Source organism: Schistocerca americana, chromosome 5 (assembly GCF_021461395.2).
Source record: "Schistocerca americana isolate TAMUIC-IGC-003095 chromosome 5, iqSchAmer2.1, whole genome shotgun sequence".
Taxonomy (NCBI): domain Eukaryota; kingdom Metazoa; phylum Arthropoda; class Insecta; order Orthoptera; family Acrididae; genus Schistocerca; species Schistocerca americana.
The window spans coordinates 385714442-385736524 of record NC_060123.1 but is presented as its reverse complement, the minus strand read 5'-3'; the positions used below and the strand labels follow the sequence as shown (position 1 = coordinate 385736524).

The 22083-nt window shown below is 39.2% G+C and overlaps 1 protein-coding gene across 2 annotated transcripts in view; it reads left to right on the top strand.

Moving 5' to 3' along the window:
• LOC124616184 (ankyrin repeat family A protein 2-like) overlaps positions 1–17293 on the top strand; it is a 46767-nt gene extending 29474 nt beyond the window's left edge. Inside the window, exon 5 of one of the 2 annotated variants that reach the window (XM_047144477.1) lies at positions 16968–17293. In XM_047144477.1, coding sequence (XP_047000433.1) covers positions 16968–16978 — 11 coding nt within the window. In that variant the 3' untranslated portion in view covers positions 16979–17293. Of the gene's footprint in view, positions 1–16962 lie in introns of both variants that reach the window. The other variant, XM_047144476.1, reaches the window with a different exon arrangement.
• The last annotated feature ends 4790 nt before the right edge of the window (positions 17294–22083 follow it).

The window sequence follows — 22083 nt, the reverse complement described above, 5'->3', positions numbered from 1 at the left end:
TGCACCGCAACACTACCTCTCTGACATCTGGAATTTCCTAAATGTCTGCTTTCCAGGTAAGTGGATGGACCAAGATGTGCCAATTGTGTGGCCCACACATTCATTGATGACTTTACGCCCCTTGATTTTTTTCTTTTGGGGATTCATTAAGGATACCATGTTTGTTCTACCCTTATCAGTGCGTACCAGAGCTCAGAGCTAAGCTCTGCCTTGCAGTTGTACAAGTCACACCTGACATACTGCTGTGAGTTTGCCAGGAAATTAACTTCCGATGGGGTGTGTGCCACATAACCACTGGAAGTTATGGTGTAAGGTAAAAAACTTGTATTTTGCTATAAACTGATTCCAAAACCATGTCTGTAAGTTAAGTGAATAAATCAGTATGAGTTTTCAGGTCCCAAGTTCATGTCTCGGTCCGGCACACAGTTTTAATCTGCCAAGAAGTTTCATGAATTTTCAAAATTGTAAAGCCCCTTTTGATACAACATTTATTTAGATTGCTATCTTATGCTGCACTAACACATACAACACAAATCTTGAAGTTCACAACAGGTTACTGTCATTTCTTTGACTCTATATCACATTTTTAATCTTGTGATGGTTTATGTGGTGCATGTAGATTCTTGGTGAATTTCATTGTACCTTTGGTGATGTGGTAGGTGCTTAACCACCACTGGGTTTTTGTCTTGTGCTCTGGCCATTGTGTGAGAACATAATATATAAATCAACAAAGATACTGGTATTAGCCACTGGCATTAGCCACTGGATTTTGTACAAGTTCCAGAACCGTAGCTACCATTTGTGTATGCTCTGACCTGCTTCATTTTCTTGTTTTTTTATTTATTTTTTATTTCTGTAGTTGACCAATCCAAGTGTGTGCAATTCTAAACATTGCAACATGTTCTTTTTATCTTATAAGCAAGCTCCTTGCCAGGCTATGAAGGCGCAAGGATGTCTACTGGTGCCTTGTCATCCTCTGCCTTGCGGTCTCATGTGGATGCTGAATGGAGAGGCATGTGATCAGTACACCACTCTCCCAGCTGTTTCACAGACTTTCCAAACTGTGGAGCCACTACTAGTCAGTCAAGAAGCTCCTCAGCTGGCATCACGTGGCTGAGTGGCACCCTACCAGTCCTCCCACCGAGGAAAAAATCTGTGGCAGTACTGGGAATCAAACTTGGGTTCTCCACATGGGAACTGTCTATGCTAACCACTCAGCTAAGGAGGCAGACCTTTTTATCTTATCCTTACTTTAAAAGATTTAATGTAGTTTTTGACTTTATTGTAGTATACAAATGTGAATAACTCTGTCTGTTACTCTTCGAAGTGCAACTTGGTACAGTACTGTCGTCACTGGCAGGAAGAGAATCAAGGAACATTAGGATTTAACATTGTGTACATGGTAAGGACAAGAGAGGTGGAGCAAAGCTAGATTCAGAGGAGAGTGAGAAAGGAAACTGGCCATGTCCTTATCAAAGGAACCATAAAAAAATTGCTGTAAGGAATGTAGGGAAATCATGGAAAACTTAAATGTGTTTGCTAAGACAGACATTTGAACTTCAATCTTTCCAAGTGAGGGTCAAGTGTCGTAAACATTCTACCACTCACTTGATTTATTACAAGGCACACAATTTTTTGGTTCAGGTTTTGGGCAAGTACCAGTAAAAGATCCACCTTGCAGCTCCTGGAACAAGAATAACCAGATTGTGACCAGATTGATCATAGTTTAGAAACACAGATGTTGGCAGAAGAATAAAAAAGATCTATGTGGTCTGATGGGAACTCGGATATTATCTGTTGTATTCCATTATGTGCTTAGCTGTAGGATGTCATTTATTGCTACTGTAGACAATGTGTCTGTGGTAATTCATTCGACTGATGCTTCAGTCATAGTGTCACCAGTTCAAAAATTTCACAAAACTTTCAGTTAATTTGTTATAGCTCACATGGGATCGTGCAGAATTACCGTGCCATTAGTAATGTATGTTCCGCAAATGACAGGACTGGAGTAAGTTACACACTGGGTCTAAAGAATCATCAGTTAAAGTGACATGATTAGAGATTTGTTGATCTGGAAAGTTTTTTAACATGGTTTGGTGGCCAACAGATAATTACTCGGTTCCAAGTCCATTGGGGATGAAAAAATAATAATAATAATAATAATAATAATCTTGATCTTTTTAAGAGCATTATTCTAAAGTCATATCATTGAAATAAAGGCTAGTTCATAGGTCCTAATTCAAAATGACATATAATTTTATGGACACTCATATGGCACTGGGTCTAAAAAAAAATCTTGATCTTTTTAAGAGCATTATTCTAAAGTCATATCATTGAAAAAAGGCTAGTTCATAGGTCCTAATTCAAAATCACATATAATTTTATGGACCCTCGTATGGCGTAAACAGTAATGGTCTAGGGTAGGATAACTTTGGGATGCAGTAGCATATAAAAGGTGGATAGTATACTTATTTGGGGAGTTTACTTCATAACTGTTGTGTGTGTTCCACAAAGTTCAAAACTGTAAGATGGAGAATGCTAATGTGGAAGGATTGTGATTCATGAAATGAAGATATTGCTGCTTGCTAGCAGTCACAATATCTGAAGAAATTTGACATAGACCTCCAGGCAGGGCAAAGTAAATCAAGGAAAACGGTAAGTTATTTGTTAAAATCCCTAGTTAAATTTCACAGGTGTTTAAAACATGGGTCGAGGATTTGAGACCACAAGGGGCACAAAGAAGGACAATGATATTGTGTAAACTGATTATCAGAAAATGTTGCTTTGGAAAGAGAGAATGTTCCTAATTTTGGGATACAGAAAGACACAATCAGAGTCATAGTGGAGAAGGTGATTTAATTATACACTTGGGTCCCCATACTATCGCCTGACTCCTTGTTACATTTCTAATCCATCTTATCACACTCATGACAACCTTCCTCTATCACTTTTTTATGCTCAGTTTTCCATCCTCCCTTTTTCTATCAACATACCTTCTACCAGTTCTCTAACTACACAGTACACAGTGTGAAGTGTATTGGCCCCATTTTGTTAGAATATTCCACCACTTGAAAAAGATGCATTATGAAATGAACTGTGTATGGTGTCATTGTATGTTTGTTAATGTCTAACCGGAGTATGACAGTTTATTTCAATCACTCACCTTCTAATTGGATGTTGGCCACATTACAGCAGGTCTCACTTGAAATTGTTAAGTATGTAGGTGGTAAGGCGAGTTTTGAAAAACATACTGCAAGTGCAGAAATCCACTTGAGTGTGTTCTGAAAATCCTTTAATATCGTAACCAGTTGCAGTGAACGTTTGAAAACCATTAATCACATATCTCTAGCCAAATCTAATTCCTGATTATTTATTATTGGACAAGTAAATAGAGACTATTTTGTGACCTAGTACTGCAGTAAAGTTTATAACTACTGATATTGTAGCTAACACATTCCCACACAGGAGGCTCAGTTCAGTTTGCTATTGCTACTGAAGTTTCTCAATGATAAGCCACAAATACTTCTGTAACAAATAACCATGCATACATAAACACTACCAGCGAAAGCACTTTTTGCTTACTAGTGCATACAGCACACTTCTATAAGATATTTCCACCCAGTTCTTCACAACATTCAAGCCACGTTACACCAAACCTTATGATGTCAACAGAATTATTATGACATTCCATGTAACACAATTTAGATTCTGATGCTTCACTATCTTGCCATGAACACAGGTCCAACACAAACTGCCTGCCTCACACCATTGCTATCAGCACAGCCCGTCTCCAGTGACAGTGTCCCAGTCCAGACTACTAGTGCCAGCGTTCTAGTTAAATGTTCAAATATTCAGCAATGTAGGACAACAGTAAGCTCACACTGGTTTGTGAGTGTGAGGGGTGCAAAGATGAACAATGATATTGGTAGGTTGATTAAAAATCAGAAAATGTCATATTGAGACAGGAGAATTTTTCCATTTTGGGATACAGAAAGAAGTAATAAAAACCGTGGTGGATAATTTGATTTAATTATTACACCCTTAAGTCCTAATACTATTCTCACATTACCCCTGTTATGTTTGTACACCATCTTGCCTCACCAACAGTAACTTTACTTTATATCTTTTACTAGACAATATTTTCCACCTATTCTATACACTCTCCATTTTTCTAGCAACATATCTTCTACAAGTTCACTGACTTTCACCAGTATGCAATGTTGTGTCCCTCTCAAAGCATGATATTTTTAACTTCATTAATATGAGGTGAGAAATTACAGAAAATGCTTCATGCCTAAGAATTTTATTTTAATTTGTTGACTCCTTGGTGTGTATAACGTTATCATGTAAAGTGTCATGAGCTATCAAAAATTTACTGCTGCAGAGGCCACCAAAGAAGCATACCCACAGTGCCAAAAGCATTCTCCTTTGAGTAACACAGATAAGGGGAATGATTTTCTTTGGTCTTCATTTAGCACTTCCACCAACATTCGTAGCAATTTGTATATTCCAATCTCTATCTTTCCCCTATAGTTTTAACCCTTTGCAGTTTACTCTGGTACCAGAAGTTACTCTTGTTATCCTATCATTCTGTTCTGTCTTCTCATCAGAGTTTCCACATGTTCCTCTCCTCACTGATTCTCCTGGAAAGTCTTCATTTCTTACCTTAAAGGTCCACCCAATGATCCGCATCTTTCCATACCACCACATGTCAAACACTTTGATTCTCTTATTTTTTGGTTTTCCCACAGTCCATGATTCGCTTCCATACAATCCTGTGCTCCAAATGTACAGTCTCAGAAATTTCTTCCTCAAGTTAAGGCTGAAGTTTGATATTAGTTGTCATCTTTTGGCCAGGAAAATTCTCTTTCTTGAGCTAGTTTGCTTTCTGTGTATGTTTTGCTTGGTCTGTCAAGTTTTCTTTTGTGTCCAAGTTAGGAGATTTCTTTCACTTAAAATACTTCATGGTGTCCAACTTTGATGTTAAGTTTATCGCTAACCTGATTTCTATTACTCCCCATTCTTTGGTTTACTTTCAATCAGTAGCATGTTCTCATTAGACTGTTCATCCCATTTAATAGCTCTTAAATTCTTCCTTACTTTCACTGGTGATAGCAATTTCATCGTACTATTTTCACCCTGAATTTTAATTCAATTTCTGGAACTTTTTTCGTTACCATCATTGCTCTCTTGATATATAGATTGAACAGTAGAGACAAAACAGTGCATCCCTATTTTGTACCTGTTCTAATATAAACATATCATTCTTGATCTTCCATTCATATTCTTCCTTCCCAGTTTTTGTACATATTGTATGCTGTCCAGCTTCCCTATTTCTGCGATCTATTTTCACGAGAATATCAAACATCTTATACCATTTCACATTGTTGAATGTTTTTTCTGATTGACAAATCCAATTAACATGTCTTGATTTTTCATAAGTCTTGCTTTCATTATCAAGCACATCAGAACTGTCTCTCTGTTGTGTTTACCTTTCTTTAAGCCATACTGTTTGCCCCTAACAGGTCCTCAATTATTTTCCATTCTTATGCATGTTATTCTTGTCAGCAACCTTGATGCATGAGGCATTAAACTGATTGTGTGACAGCTCTTGTATTTATTTGCTCTTTCTATCTGTGGGATTATATTTTTCTGAAAATCTGTCTGCATTCTCATAGATTCTACAGACCAACCCAAATAGCATTTAGCTACCATTTTACCCAGTGAATTTAGAAATTCCAAAAGAAATTTGTCTGCGCCTTTTACTTTATCTAATCGCAAGTGTTCCAAACATCTGTTAAAATTCTGACTCCGATAGTGGATCCCTTACATCTTTCATATTGACTTCCATTTCTTCTATCACATTATCAGGCAGTTCTTCCCCCTTGTAGAGGCTTCAACATAGTCTTCCCACCTATCTGCTCTCTCCCCTACATTTAACAATTAATTCCTCTTGCAGTTTTATAATGTTAACACCTTTTATTTTGATTCCATTGAAGGTATTGTGACATTTCAACATGCTAATAAGTCCTTCCAAAAATCATTTCTGTTTCACCCTCTTCACTTTTTTTTGCAGACTCTTCATCTTGGTTTCCCTGCCTGCCCTCTCTTTTTTTATTTCATTGCTTAGTGTTAGTGTCTCATTCTGCTGTACTCCTGTCTTTTTCTGAACATTTTTGTATGTCCTCCTTTCATTAATCAGTTGAAGGATTTCTTCTGTTACCCAAAGTTTCTTGGCAGTTACCTTTCTTACACCTATATTTGGCTGTCTGATTTCTGTGACTACCTTATTTAGAGGTGTCCATTCTTCTTTTTGTGGTATTCATTATCTGAGTATTTACTGCTTTAGAGAATTTCACTCACTCATAATTCATCAGTACTTCAGTATCCAACTTCTTTCCACACTGATTCTTCTGAGTGATTCTTTTAAGCTTCAGTGTACTCTCCATCATTTGTAAATTCAGTACTAATGTGCTTGTCGGTACACCTTGCAATGCAATACCTGATATAGAATATGTCTGACCATCTGGAATCTTCCCTTGACTCCAGGCATTGTCCGCGTATACTTCCACCTCTTGTGATTTTTTAACAGTGTTTTGGCTGTTACTAGGTGGAATTTATTGTGGAATTTAGTCTGTTTTTCTGTCTCATTTCCACTACTAAGCCCACAATCTACTGTAACTCTCTTATCTATTCTTCCTCCTACTGTAGGATTCCTGTCAGAAAACAATATGTAAACAAGTTAAGGAGAATGTTGAGAAAATACACCTGTCAAATTACAGTCAGTATATGTTGCATAACTGCTTGTTCAACAACACTGTTTGTACTGGACACTAATTAAGTAAATATAAATCATGGAAAATAATAAATCCTGTCACTTTTTGAACCAAATAGAATAAAAGACTTCTGGAGGTGGATATCTCTTGGCAATTAACAGTTTTCAGTCTGGTGCCCTTTGTAACGTGCATGACACAGAATCCCGGGCATTTTTGGCAAATCTTTAAGTACTTACCATTTCATTCTTATAATGTTATGTAGAAATATGGATGCATTTCTTCTTTAATTTAATTACAGAATGTAGCACATTTATTACAAATTTAGCACAGGGGTTTTATTTTAAGATCAATGTAGATCGCTCGGAGGTGAAATTTGGAATGATAGTGTGAACCTGCATTTTCCACAGTCAGAATTGGTCGAGAGATTATCTCTGAATTAATAACTTGCTCCCAAAAGTAAGGTCTCCTATTTTTTTATAAGTAGATAGACCTGTTTATTTCTACAATGGTTTACATCAGTTCGCAGCTTGAACATTTAGCTATTTTTCGACATAATCACCATTTCTGTCAATGGATTTTTGTAGATGTTGTGGCAGTTTTTGTATGCCCATGTCATACCAGTTCGCCGCCATGCTGTTCAGAAAGTTATGAACCTCTTCTTTCACCTCGTTGTCGAAGCTGAATTGCTTTCTGGCCAAATGTTCTTTTAACCTAGGGAACAGGTAACAGTCACTGGGTCCCAAGTCAGGATTATAGGGTGGGTGGGTGATTATGTTCCATTGGAACTGCTGAAGGAGAGCAACGGTAGGCCGAGCAATGTGTGGGTGAGTGTTGTCATGGAGAATGTGTAAGCCCTCGCTCAACATTCCTCTTCTTTGGTTCTGAATTGCCCGTTTGAGTTTTTTCAGTCTCACAGTACCTGTCAGCATTAATTGTGGTCACAGCGACTCAGCTCCGACGATGAGGTGAAAGAAGATGTTCATAACTTTGTGAACAGCTTGGCAGCGAACTGGTATGACATGGGCATACAAAAACTGCCACAGCATCTACAAAAATGCACCGACAGAAATGGTGATTATGTCAAAAAATAGCTAAACATTCAAGCTGTAAACTGATGTAAACCGTTGTAGAAATAAACAAGTCTGTGTACATAAAAAAAATAGGAGACCTTACTTTTGGGATTACCCTCATAGTAAATCTTCAAATAGTTTTTTGCACAAAAAAATCCAATAATTAACATATAGTATTCAAGGTCTGTATATCTCCATACTGAAATTAGTTAACTATCACGGTACAGATATTACAACATGTAGATCGCTCGGAGGTGAAATTTGGAATGATAGTGTGAACCTGCATTTTTCACGGTCAGAATTGGTCGAGAGATTATCTCTGAATTAATAACTTGCTAAATTGTTGGACCTATCATCCAGACTCATCAAACAACATAGCATAGTTGTGCCAAATGATATGCGTAGCAAGTAAAGGTTTTAGAGATTTCAGGTGGAGCAGATAACGATGAGGAATTTCTGAGAGATTGCCACTGTGGTGGAATACATCTCTTGCTCCTGTGGTTATTAAAACAAAATATTTATATTTTCCAGGTTTTCAGGAGAGTAAAGATAAAAGGAGATAAGGAACTAAGCTAAACCAACGAAAATGAATAACTAAACCAGTAATTAAAATAAAAACACACATAAAGAATATTTGTTTATAATAATAAATAAATAAATAAATAAATAATATTTTTAACTAACTAACTAATAATAATATATTAAAACATGGAGTATTTGCAGCATGCCTGCAAAGTTAATTGTGTTCAGAATTGGTACTCAGACTATTAAAGTACTCTGGAGATTCACTGAATAACTCAAAACCTTGGTTATGCTGGGAAGCAGTTTAATATGAATCACCCTCTTGGTGTATGCTTATGCCATCAGGGCACTGACAGTAAGCTCAACATGCAGTCAGATGAAAAAGTGAAGGAAAATAGACCTGTCTGTAATCAGTATCCAAAAAGTAACTAAGTATCGCAAGGTCATCATGAATAAGTCCACTGGAGGGCATGTACTACACATCAGTGAATTGGGACAAGTGAGCTGAGATGATCCACGGCAGGCTGTAAATCCGCTATTGTCATTTACTCATGAGACCTTGCATTGGCGGTTGTATCACTCTGTACAGCACATAATGACCTTGACCCATGAATATAGCTGGTGAGATAACAAGAGGATACTTTGAGGCAGGTTGCCAAACCTTGTATTTTTACATGTACTGGCTCTTAAGTGTTAAGGCTGTGTATTGTGTTTTTGATAAGACAATTCTAAGGTATATTAATGTTGCAGCATAATGGTGGCATTTGCCTTGTACTGTGCTGAATGCAATCTTAATCTGTGTGTCAAATCTATCTCCACTGTTGTTGCAAATTCCTATATCTGTCGTTATTGCTCTGTTTCCCATATATCTCAATTGTTCACATCACTGTTGATCACTAAAACTGAGGAAACATTTCGTCCATTTTTAAGTGTGCTGAAATTATATTTTCTGTAATCAGCTAGTAAAAAAATTGAATTAGGAAGGATGTTGCATATTTCCATTCATAAACACATCCTTGTGGGAACCACATTGCTAGATATCCTGCAATGTCTATGATGTGAGAACTGTGGATATGACATCACTCTTAAACTAGTAGATCAATTACAATGTTGTTAAGAGAAGAATCTGTGGGCTTATTGTTATATGCATAGTGACTGGCAGTTCTTAAATGATAAAATATATTGAACTCTAAAATAACCGAAATTCAGGGATAGAAATAATAAATAATAATGAGAAAAAGTAATCATTCGTGTATGGTGCCTAGACACAAATAACAGCACAGAGGCTTAACCAGCTTCAAGCTACTGCTCTTTTTCTGGTGCAAGCAAACACACAAACAACTATATGGACACCCAAACATTCCCACTTTGTGACCATGGTAACATTCGCGCCACACCCATTGTCGGATGTTTGTGGGTTTATGTTTTTGAGATTGAGGATTTACATTATAAAAAGAATAGTAGCTCAAAAGCTGATCTAGTGTCTGTGCTGTGAGATGTTTGTGCCTATGGGCCACATGTTGATCAGCTGTATGTGAATGGAAATATGTTCCTGTGTTGTAACTGTGTTTGAGATGACAGAGATGACAGATCACCGACACACACACACACACACACACACACACACACACACACACACAGGTGATTAATGGATTGTACTTTAAACCATTATGGTATTTCATTTGAAAGTTTTCATTTTAATAAAAATTAATTGTCCAAGGATGCAAATATTTTCCTTTTAATGGTGTATTTCAGCATGTAGAGCTAAGTTGTTGTTTCCATTTGTGCACATTATTTCAATGACCGGCAGAGATGATGTCTTCAGATGCCTCAAGTTGTCCTGTTATGTGTACTCACTGCCTGGACTCCAACTGTGCAGTCCCATCTGATGTTTTTCCCAATGTATTCGTAACTCGGGTGTCTGGCCCAGTCATATCATATTATTTTGGCGAACAGACTTGTGGCCAACTTCAGGTGATACCTAGTGACTGCTGCTCTGCTCCTGTCGGTGTCTTATATATGATGGCCATTACTTCCTCCATCACCCAGGCCAACTGCTATATGTGTGGCTGGTGGCAGTGATGGGGGTAGCAGTGCCCGGCTCCCAACTCTGATCTCCAAGATCTGCACTATCACTGTTGGGTGTGGATGTCACTGTATAAGAATGCTTTTTTTTCTGTAAGCTCTGTGTAGGGTTCCACACATGACTCAGTCACAGATCGCAATCTTTATTAATGAGACCATCATGAACCCTAATTTAAATGGCCTGTTTAATCACACAATCCCAGAAAAGATGGAGACTGCCAAAGTGATTTGGTGTTGCTGTAATCCATAGAATGGCCAGTTTTCATACCATGGTCAGCCACAGCTCATTTGGTGATATGGTGTAATTTGGTGTGACCTGTTTGTTCACAGCATTTCCCTTTTATTGTGCATACATTTTCTCCAATGGATTATTTGCTGCACTGGCAGGGGATTTGGCAGACCCCTGGTTTGCAAAGGTTTAGATCATCCTTCACTGAGCATAGTAGTGTCAGTGTTTTAAGGTGTGGATGAAATACACAGTTAACATTATGTCAGCAGGATCTTGGAGCGGCATAATATTAAATGTGTATGTTGCCCACCACCTAAAACCTGGATGCTATTAGGCTTAGTGAAGGGTGATTGAGGCCTTCACAAACCAGGCGTCTACCAAATTCCCTGCTACTGTGTCAAAGCATACAATGGGAAAACTATATGCATGCTGTGAATATAGATGCTATACCAAATTACACCTGTCCACCAAATCAGCCATGGTCAATTGTGGTGTCACCGCCAGACATCACACTTGCTAGGTGGTAGCCTTTAAATCGGCCGCGGTCAGTTGGTATATGTCGGACCCGCGTGTCGCCACTATCAGTGATTGCAGACCGAGCGCTGCCACACGGCAGGTCTAGAGAGACTTCTAGCACTCGCCCCAGTTGTACAGCCGACTTTGCTAGCGATGGTTCACTGACAAATTACGCTCTCATTTGCCGAGACGATAGTTAGCATAGCCTTCAGCTACGTCATTTGCTACGACCTAGCAAGGCGCCATTACCAGTTACTATTGATACTGTGAAACATGTACAGTCAAGAGTGATGTTCACCAATTATGGATTAAAGTTAAGTATTCCAGCAGCTACGTCCTATTTTTGCTAGTCTCATTACCTTGTCCTGTTCCAGACCTCATGCCAGCCTGCGTGAGCTTAAACGCGTGCCTTTTGGCTTCCTCCTAGTGGATTGGCTGTCTTGCCAGTCCACAACACCAATCATAGTATAAAAACTGGTCATTCCATTGATTATGGCAAAATCAAAATACGTGGGCAGTTATCCTCCTTCTGGGATTGCGTTACTAGAGAGGCTACAGAAATTGAGTCTGAGATGGTCTAATTAATATAGATAGTGGCCTACCCCCCCCCCCCCATGAACCATGGACCTTGCCGTTGGTGGGGAGGCTTGCGTGCCTCAGCGATACAGATAGCCGTACCGTAGGTGCAACCACAATGCAGGGGTATCTGTTGAGAGGCCAGACAAACGTGTGGTTCCTGAAGAGGGGCAGCAGCCTTTTCAGTAGTTGCAGGGGCAACAGTCTGGATGATTGACTGATGTGGCCTTCTAACACTGACCAAACCGGCCTTGCTGTGCTGGTACTGCGAACGGCTGAAAGCAAGGGGAAACTAAGGCCGTAATTTTTCCCGAGGGCATGCAGCTTGACTGTATGGTTAAATGATGATGGCGTCCTCTTGGGTAAAATATTCCGGAGGTAAAATAGTCCCCCATTCGGATCTCCAGGCAGGAACTACTCAGGAGGACGTCATTATCAGGAGAAAGAAAACTGGCGTTCTGAGGATCGGTGCGTGGAATGTCAGATCCCTTAATCAGGCAGGTAGGTTAGGAAAATTAAATAGGGAAATGGATAGGTTAAAGTTAGATATAGTGGGAATTAGTGAAGTTAGATGGCAGGAGGAACAAGACTTTTGGTCAGGCAAATACAGGGTTATAAATACAAAATCAAATAGGGGTAATGCAGCAGTAGGTTTAATAATGAATAAAAAAATAGGAGTGCGGGTAAGCTACTACAAACAGCATAGTGAACGCATTATTGTGGTCAAGATAGACACGAAGCCCACGCCTACCACAGTAATACAAGTTTATATGCCAACTAGCTCTGCAGATGATGAAGAAATTGAAGAAATGTATGATGAAATTATTCAGATAGTGAAGGGAGATGAAAATTTAATACTCATGGGTGACTGGAATTTGGTAGTAGGAAAAGGAAGAGAAGGAAATGTAGTAGGTGAATATGGATTGGGGGGAAGAAATGAAAGAGGAAGCCGCCTGGTAGAATTTTGCACAGAGCATAACTTAATCGTAGCTAACACTTGGTTCAACAATCATAAAAGAAGGTTGTATACATGGAAGAAGCCTGGAGATACTGACAGCTTTCAGATAGATTATATAATGGTAAGACAGAGATTTAGGAACCAGGTTTTCAATTTTAAGACATTTCCAGGGGCAGATGTGGACTCTGACCACAATCTATTGGTTATGAACTGTAGATTAAAACTGAAGAAACTGCAAAAAGGTGGGAATTTAAGGAGATGGGACCTGGATAAACTGAAAGAACCAGAGGTTGTACAGAGTTTCAATGAGAGCATAAGGGAACGATTGAGAGGAATGGGGGAAAGAAATACAGTAGAAGAAGAATGGGTAGCTTTGAGGGATGTAGTAGTGAAGGCAGCAGAGGATAAAGTAGGTAAAAAGATGAGGGCTGCTAGAAGTCCTTGGGTAACAAGAAATATTGAACTTAATTGATGAAAGGAGAAAATATAAAAATGCAGTAAATGAAGCAGGCAAAAAGGAATACAAACGTCTCAAAAATGATATCGACAGGAAGTGCAAAATGGCTAAGCAGGGATGGCTAGAGGACAAATGTAAGGATGTAGAGGCTTGTCTCACCAGGGGTAAGATAGATACTGCCTACAGGAAAATTAGAGAGACCTTTGGAGAAAAGAGAACCACTTGTATGAATATCAAGAGCTCAGATGGAAACCCAGTTCTAAGCAAAGAAGGGAAAGCAGAAAGGTGGAAGGAGTATATAGAACGTCTACACAAGGGCGATGTACTTGAGGACAATATTATGGAAATGGAAGAGGATGTAGATGAAGATGAAATGGGAGATATGATCTGTGTGAACAGTTTGACAGAGCACTGAAAGACCTGAGTCGAAACAAGGCCCCGGGAGTAGACAACATTCCATTAGATTTATTAACAGCCTTGGGAGAGCCAGTCCTGACAAAACTCTACCATCTGGTGAGCAAGATATATAAGACAGGCGAAATACCCTCAGACTTCAATAAGAATATAATAATTCCAATCCCAAAGAAAGCAGGTGTTGACAGATGCGAAAATTACCGAACTGTCAGTTTAATAAGTCACAGCTGCAAATACTAACGCGAAATCTTTACAGACGAATGGAAAAACTGGTAGAAGCCGACCTTGGGAAAGATCAGTTCGGATTCCTTAAAAATGTTGGAACATGTGAGGCAATATTGACCCTACAACTTATCTTAGAAAATAGTTTAAGGAAAGGCAAACCTGTGTTTCTAGCATTTGTAGATTTAGAGATAGCTTTTGACAATGTTGACTGGAATACTCTCTTTCAAATTCTGAAGGTGGCAGGGGTAAAATACAAGGAGCGAAAGTCTATTTACAAGTTGTACAGAAAGCAGATGGCAGTTATGAGAGTCGAGGGACATGAAAGGGAAGCAGTGGTTGGGAAGGGAGTGAGACAGGCTTATAGCCTCTCCCCAATGTTATTCAATCTGTATATTGAGCAAGCAGTGAAGGAAACAAAAGAACATTTCGGAGTAGGTATTAAAATTCATGGAGAAGAAATAAAAACTTCGAGGTTCGCCGATGACATTGTAATTCTGTCAGAGACAGCAAAGGACTTGGAAGAGCAGTTGAATGGAATGGATAGTGTCTTGAAAGGAGGATATAAGATGAACATCGACAAAAGCAAAACGAGGATAATTGAATGTAGTCGAATTAAGTCGGGTGATTCTGGGGGAATTAGATTAGAAAATGAGACACTTAAGGTAGTAAAGGAGTTTTGCTATTTGTGGAGCAAAATATCTGACGGTGGTTGAAGTAGAGGGGATATAAAATGTAGACTGGCACTGGCAAGGAAAGCGTTTCTGAAGAAGAGAAATTTGTTAACATCGAGTATAGATTTAAATGTCAGGAAGTCGTTTCTGAAAGTATTTGTATGGAGTGTAGCCATGTGTGGAAGTGAAACATGGATGATTAATAGTTTGTACTAGAAGAGAATAGAAGCTTTTGAAATGTGGTGCTACAGAAGAATGCTGAAGATTAGATGGGTAGATCACATAACTAATGAGGAGGTATTGAATAGAATTGGGGAGAAGAGGAGTTTGTGGCACAACTTGACTAGAAGAAGGGATCGGTCGGTAGGACATGTTCTGAGGCATCAAGGGATCACCAATTTAGTATTGGAGGGCAGTGTGGAGGGTAAAAATTGTAGAGGGAGACCAAGAGATGAATACACTAAGCAGATTCAGATGGATGTAGGTTGCAGTAGTAACTGGGAGATGAAGAAGATTGCACAGGATAGAGAAGCATGGAGAGCTGCATCAAAGCAGTCTCAGGACTGAAGACCACAACAACAACAATAACAACAACAACAGTGGCCTACAAATGAGTCATATGTGGAACCCTGCACTGAGCCTACAGAAAGAAAAGTGTTTCCGTGCAGTAAGGTCCACACCTGACAGCGATAGAGCGACACTGGAGACCAGTGTCCAGAGCCTGGCACCATTATCCCCCCACCACAACCATAACCTACAACAGCAGCCGCAGAGATAGCAACAGGAGCAGAGTGATGGAAAGACTAACAGCTGACATATATAGGATGCCAACAGTAGCATAGGAGCAGTCATTAGGGACCACCTGAAGATGGCAATAAGTCTGTTTGCTAAAATATTGTGGAGTAATTAAGACGTGACCCAGGAGTTCCACAAGTCAGACAGTCTATGTTGACTCTAGGCAGGGACTATACATAACAGCATCTGAAGACGATGACTGGGATGATTGTCAAAATATTTTGCAAAAATGGAAATAACAACTTGGCTGTATACTTCAAAGTACACCATTAATCAGTAAGGCTGAGAAAACTTTGGAAATGATATGTTCCTTTTGGTCTAACAGTAATTTCTCATTTATATATATAATATAAATATATATATACCATAATTGTATAGTGTATAATTATACACTGAAGTTCCAAAGAAACTGGTATAGGCATGCGTATTCAATTATAGGGATATGTAAACAGACAGAATAGGGCACTGCAGTCAACAACACCTGTATAAGACAACAAGTGTAGGGCACAGTTACTGCTGCTACAATGGCAGGTTATCAAGATTTAAGTGAGCTTGTATGTGGGGTTATAGTCAGCAGTGAGTGATGGGACACAGCATCTTGAGGTAGCAGTGAAGTGGGGATTTTTCCGTACAACCATTTCACGAGTGTACTGTGAATATCAGGAACCCGGCAAAACATCAGATCTCTAGCATCGCTGCAGCCAGAAAAAGATCCTGCAGGAACGGGACCAATGACGACTGAAGAGAATCGTTCAGTTTGACAGAAGTGCAACCCTTCCACAAATTGCTGCAGATTTCAGTGCTGGGCCATCAACAAGTGTCAGTGTGCGAACCATTCAACAAAATATCAACAATATGGGCTTTCAGAGTTGAAGGCCCACTTGTGTACCCTTGATGACTCACAACACAAAGCTTTACACCTTGTCTGGGCGTGCCAACAGCGACATTGGGCTGTTGATGACTAGAAACATGCTGTCTGGTCGGACGAGTCTCATTTCAAATTGCATCGAGCAGATGGACGTGTACGGGTATGAAGACAACCTCATGAATCCATGGACCCTGCTTGTTAGCAAGGGAGTTTTAAAGCTGGTGGAGGCTCTGTAATGGTGTGGGGCGTGTGCAATTGGGGTGATTTGGGACTCCTGATACATCTAGATATGACTGACAGGTGACACGTATGGAAGCATTCTGACTAATGCCCTACATCCATTCATGTCCATTGTGATTTCCAACGGACTTGGGCAATTTCAGCAGGACAATGTGACACCCCACACATTCAGAATTGCTACAGAGTGACTCCAGGAATACTCTTCTGAGTTTAAACACTTTTGCTGGCTGCCAAACTCCCCAGACATGAACTTTATTGAGCATATCTGGGATGCCTTGCAACTTGCTGTTCGGAAGAGATCTACACCCCCTTGTACTCATATGGATTTATGGACAGCCCTGCAGGATTCATGTGTCAGTTCCCTCCAGCACTACTTCAGACATTAGTTGAGTCCGTGCCATGTATTGTTGTAGTGCTCCTGCGTGCTTGCGGGGGCCCTACATGATATTAGGCAGATGTACCTGTTGCTTTGGCTCTTCAGTGTATATTCATTGGCTGTATTTGGAGCCTGAGGTAGTGTATACTAAATTGTTTTTTAAATTTATTTTCATTGTCCACAGCACAGCAGGTGATTGAAAACCATATATTGACACTACTCAACTGAGTAGTCATGCTGTTGGGCCAGTGGGAAGCAGTTTCTGTGGTTTTTTAGTACAAATTATGTGTACAAAGTACCTTAGTGTGTTGAAAGCATATTTTTGTGTTGTTTGAACTTTTAATTCTGTATAGTTTAATTATGTTGGCTATCATGTGAAGTAATATATCTTTCTAGACGCCTGTAGAAGATACAATGAAAGTACCTGTAACTTTCCATGAAACTGCTTGGAAAGCAAAGTTGTAAAAACATATTTAACTGTTGTTTTTCAATAAAATATCATTTATATCCTGTGATGATGACCTCTACATATCTTATTGAATTGATTTATTTCTTATTGATTTCTGTCTCAGGGAATGTCTTCGTCATTAATAGTTCAGGTCATTGTTGACTCGAAAATAACTCTTGTTTACACCCATGTACAACTAAAGTAGACATCTACCTTGTAGTGTGTAGTACCCATTTTCACTGTGATGACAATGGTGATGTGTCATGCCACGGAGTTCACGAGACACAAACATATTGATAATTCATCCTAATTTGTGACTCCACACACACCACTTGCAACTGAGGGTAGGTGATTAGAAATGCTTCCAAGAGTTGCATATCTTGCTCAGTGACATCTCTGTTGTGCTCAGTAGCATGAAGGACCAGTGTTGTGAGCAGCCACATAATCACTCTCATATCCTCTAATCATTCTGGCACAGTTTAGGAATGATAGGTATGGTGTGTTGTTTTTCTGGAGGTATGGATCATCTGTGAGCTGCTGTAACCAAACTCTCAGGTGCATTTGACTAAACAACAGAGTGCTGTATTATTTGTTGTTGAGAGATAATAGTAAATGCATCCGTTTCATTTCTTACGCGAGAATACCACCTCTGTCTGCTAAACCAGTGCTCATCACATGATGATACCTCACTTCAGCATGTACCAGTCTGTACACTGACTCAACAGTCCAACTGATTTTTTTCCGTACCTTGAGAATCCAATTGATGTGTTTCTTTCCCTGTGCCAATCTTTGAGGCCTGTGGTGGGTAGTGAGCAGAGGTATATGTGTGGGGTGGTGGCTTCTGTACCCAATAGTGTGGAGGTAGTCCTGGTTGGTAGCTCATGAATTATTGTTGTGGTTGTTATTGTTGTCCATCATTGAACTGTGAAGTGATACACTGCAATGTGGTCCATCTGTCTGCTGCTACAGCTTTTGATAATACCAAGCAACACGAGTTTTGATTTTTGCGTAATTTTTTCTTTCTTGGAGTACTTTTTTGTGCTAATCTCATATCTGTTATTGATTTCTTTCTATCATATTTTCACAAGTTTAGTAAACTCATTTTTCACTTAAACCACAGATAGAAAATTTTCTGCAAGTTAGGGATTTTTATTTCAGTAAGGTGGAGTAGTTGGTTTCACTTTTCATGCCCACCTGGCTGTTAGGCAGGAAATTTTAGTTCATTGTTGACATGATGTAGTCTTGTGAGGTTATATTTGTGTTATTAAATATAGTTTTGCAGTTTCTTAGAAATGAGTTTCCACAAGAGTTTGAATAATCCAAAAGTATTCTGTTATGTTTGTGAGAGCTATATAATTGCTAAGCAAAGACAGGACATTAATAGTTTCCTGAAAGATACTTTGGTATGCCCAACTTTTGTCTTAACCACCAAGTCTTATACCAAAAACCTGGTAGTCAAGACAAAAACTGGACACCATAAAAGTCATGCCATTGTACATTTGTTAAGGGACTGAATATACAAGGTAGGCTGTACATGTGTTAAGGGATTGGGACCATGGAAGACAGGGAAGAGGAAATCAGTGACTTTTGCAATTCCCATGCTTTGTAGGGAGCCACAAATCATATACGGCTGTTATTTTTGTGTGGTTAACAATGAAGGTCATAATGCAAAAATTAAGGAGGATATAAAATATCCCAATATTTCTTTGGCCTTCTGACCAGTTACACATAGTGAATCTCTCTGTATTCCAACTCCACCTACCATTCTTAAAGCTTTGCAACAGGAAAACAGCTCAGAAAATGAATGTGATGATAGTGATGATCACAAGTGGGGAGAAGATTCTGCACCAGAATTGTTTAGTCAAAATGAAATAAATGATTTAACTCATGAGCTAAATCTGGCAGAAGATGCTGTTGTATTGCTTGGGCCAGGGCTAAAAGCAAAACATTTTCTACTACCTGGGCTTTCAGTATCTTAGTGCTGGAATGGTGAAAAGCGATTAATGGAATTATTTAAAGAAGAAGACCATATGGTATTTGTTATGATATTGAGAGTGTGTACAGACTTTCTTTAACGAAATTTATGATCAAAATCTGTGGAGGTTATTTATAGACTCATCAAAATGTAGCCTGAGAGGTGTATTTCTACATAATGGAAATTTGTTTGGTTCAATACCTGTTGCCCATTGAGTCAATATAAGGAGACATATGAAAACCTCAAAACTGTGCTGAAATATGTGAATGTTGAAAAATATTGTTGGATAATATGTAGGGATTTGAAAGTAGTTGGCAAGTTACTTGATCAACAATATAGCGACACAAAAATGCTGTGCTTCATTTGTGAGTGGGACAGCTGAGCCAAAGACAAATGGTGACTGCTTCCTCTACTTGGCAACAAGATTTACAAAAGTATCGCATGAGAAACTTGAAGAAGGGATCTTTGTGGAGCTGTAGAACAGAAATTTAATGCAGGACAATTTGTCTGATAGTACAGTGAATGTTGTGGAAAAAAGGGTTTAGGTTTCGTTTAAAGAGATAGTGGCCAACTTTTACACCAGCAACAAACATGCAGTTGTAGTGAAATGTAGGCGATAACCAGTTCAGACAAGAAGAGAACAGAAGCATAGTGAAATGTACATGAATACCAGTTCAGACAAGAAGAGAATAGAAGCATCTGAAATGTGATGCTACGGAAGAATGCTGAAGATAGATAAGCAGATTGAATAACTAATGAGGAGCCATTGAAGTGGATTGGGCGAGGGAGTGAAATTGTGGAACAACTTGACTAAAAGAGGGGACTGATTGATAGGACTTCTTCTGAGACATCAAGGAATCGTCAGTTTGGTTGTGGAGGTAAATGTAGGGGTAAAATTGCAGAGGGATGAATACAGTAGAGAGGTCCAAATGGGTGAAGGTTTCAGGGTAGAGCAGTTCAGAGAGATACACCAAACCTGTCTTCAAACTGAAGACATAACACAGCTGTGTAATTAAACATTAGTATGGAGAGCACAGTTAATGTTATATAGGGTGTGTCTCTTTGCTGTCGGTTAGCTTTCCTCTGATTCTGCAACTTATAATGTGGTTGATAACTTGATGTACTGTAAGTGAACATAGAGTGTTACTTGTACATGATATCTGAAGCTAACTGAGCATTGTTGCATGAAGTAATACAAGGTGGACAAGATAGAAGAGACCCTGTTTTATAATTTGAAGCTGCATGAAGTGCAGGTAATCCATCTATAAGAATACTTGGTACAATGTTAACAGTGTTACAATGGGTGTGCTACTATTATAAATTGCCGCAGTGGTCAAAATTCTATATACCATTGTACACAAAGTAATTTTTAGTCTGCAGAATACACAAGTATTTCAAGGACTATATAGCTAAAACAAAGCTTGACCATGATTGACAATCAACACGTCATGAACTGAACACCTTCTGTATATATTACTGTGTGAGTACTTTTGTAAAGAATAGACAGTTATTTGCATGTGTAAATGGTGAGTAGAAGTACTGCTAGTCTCGAGCTTATATTACTCCACTCCAGCACACATTTTGGTTATGTACGTTCATGCAACCGTTTACAATTTCACATCTGTTTGATGTATATTTATTACAAAGACCAGGATATCCATATGATGATAATATATTTATCAGTTACTACTGAAATATTATGCAAATAGCTTCAGTTTTCCAACCCTATTATTTGTAGGAATTGAGGTATCTAAGAGTATTCTTTTGAAATATAAAAACCTTGTAGCACTGCTTTGAATCAACAAATTGTTAGGCACATTTTGTTAGAGCTTAGTCCAGATACCAAGTTAGTAAGCGTTGATCCCCTTTACTTTTTATAAGTCAATAATAATTGAAAATCCAGGCTGGAATAATGACAATATGATGAAAAGGATAGGTAGCTAATCTCCGTATAGAGGAGATGATGAGTCGTAGACAGGCACAACAAAAAGACAGTGGTGCTGGGGGGGAGGCAGTGAAGGGAGGGGGATGAAGGACAGGAACAAGTGAAGGTTGATGCCAGTGGGGATGTATGATATAGTGCAGAGAGCATTCCCACCTTCTCAATTAAAAAAAGCTGATGTTGGTAGAAAGGATCCACATGGTGCAGCTTGTGAAGCAGTTATCAAAATGTAACGGCTGTATCAGGCAACATATTCAGCAGCTGGATGGTCCAGCTGTCTCTCGGCCACAGTTTGTTGTTGGCCCTTCATACAGACAAACAGCTTGTTGGTTGTCATGCGTACATAAAAATCAGTGCAGTGGCTGCAGCTTTGTTTGTAGATCACATGACTTGTTTTCCCTGTTAGCCCTGCCTTTGATGGGTCTGATGATCCCTGTGGCCGGACTGGAGTATAATAGTGATGGGAGGATTTATGGGACAGGTCTTACAACTAGTTCTATTGCAGGGATGTGAGCCATGAGGCAAGAGGTTGGGAGCGGAGAGTGGAGTAGTGATGGACAAGAAAATTGTATAGGTTTGATGGGCAGCGGAACACCACTATGGGAGGGGTGGGAAGGATAGTGGGTAAGATACTCCTCATTTCAGGGCATGACAAGTGGTAGTCGAAACCCTGGCAGAGAATGTGATTCAATTGCTCCAGTCTGGAGTGGTATTTAGTAACTAGTGTAGTGCTTTGTGGCTGGAAGATGGGAATGTTTGGGATGGTAAGTGACTGGAGAGACAAAGCACAGGACATCTGCTTCTTGACAAGGTTGGGAGGGTGAAATCTGACAGAGTTGACATTGATCTTTTATATGTTGTACCTTGATCTTTTTGAGACCCTTTCTAATCCAAGCCAGCACTTCTCCATTGCAGCATCTGCTAATAGCGGCAATGTCAA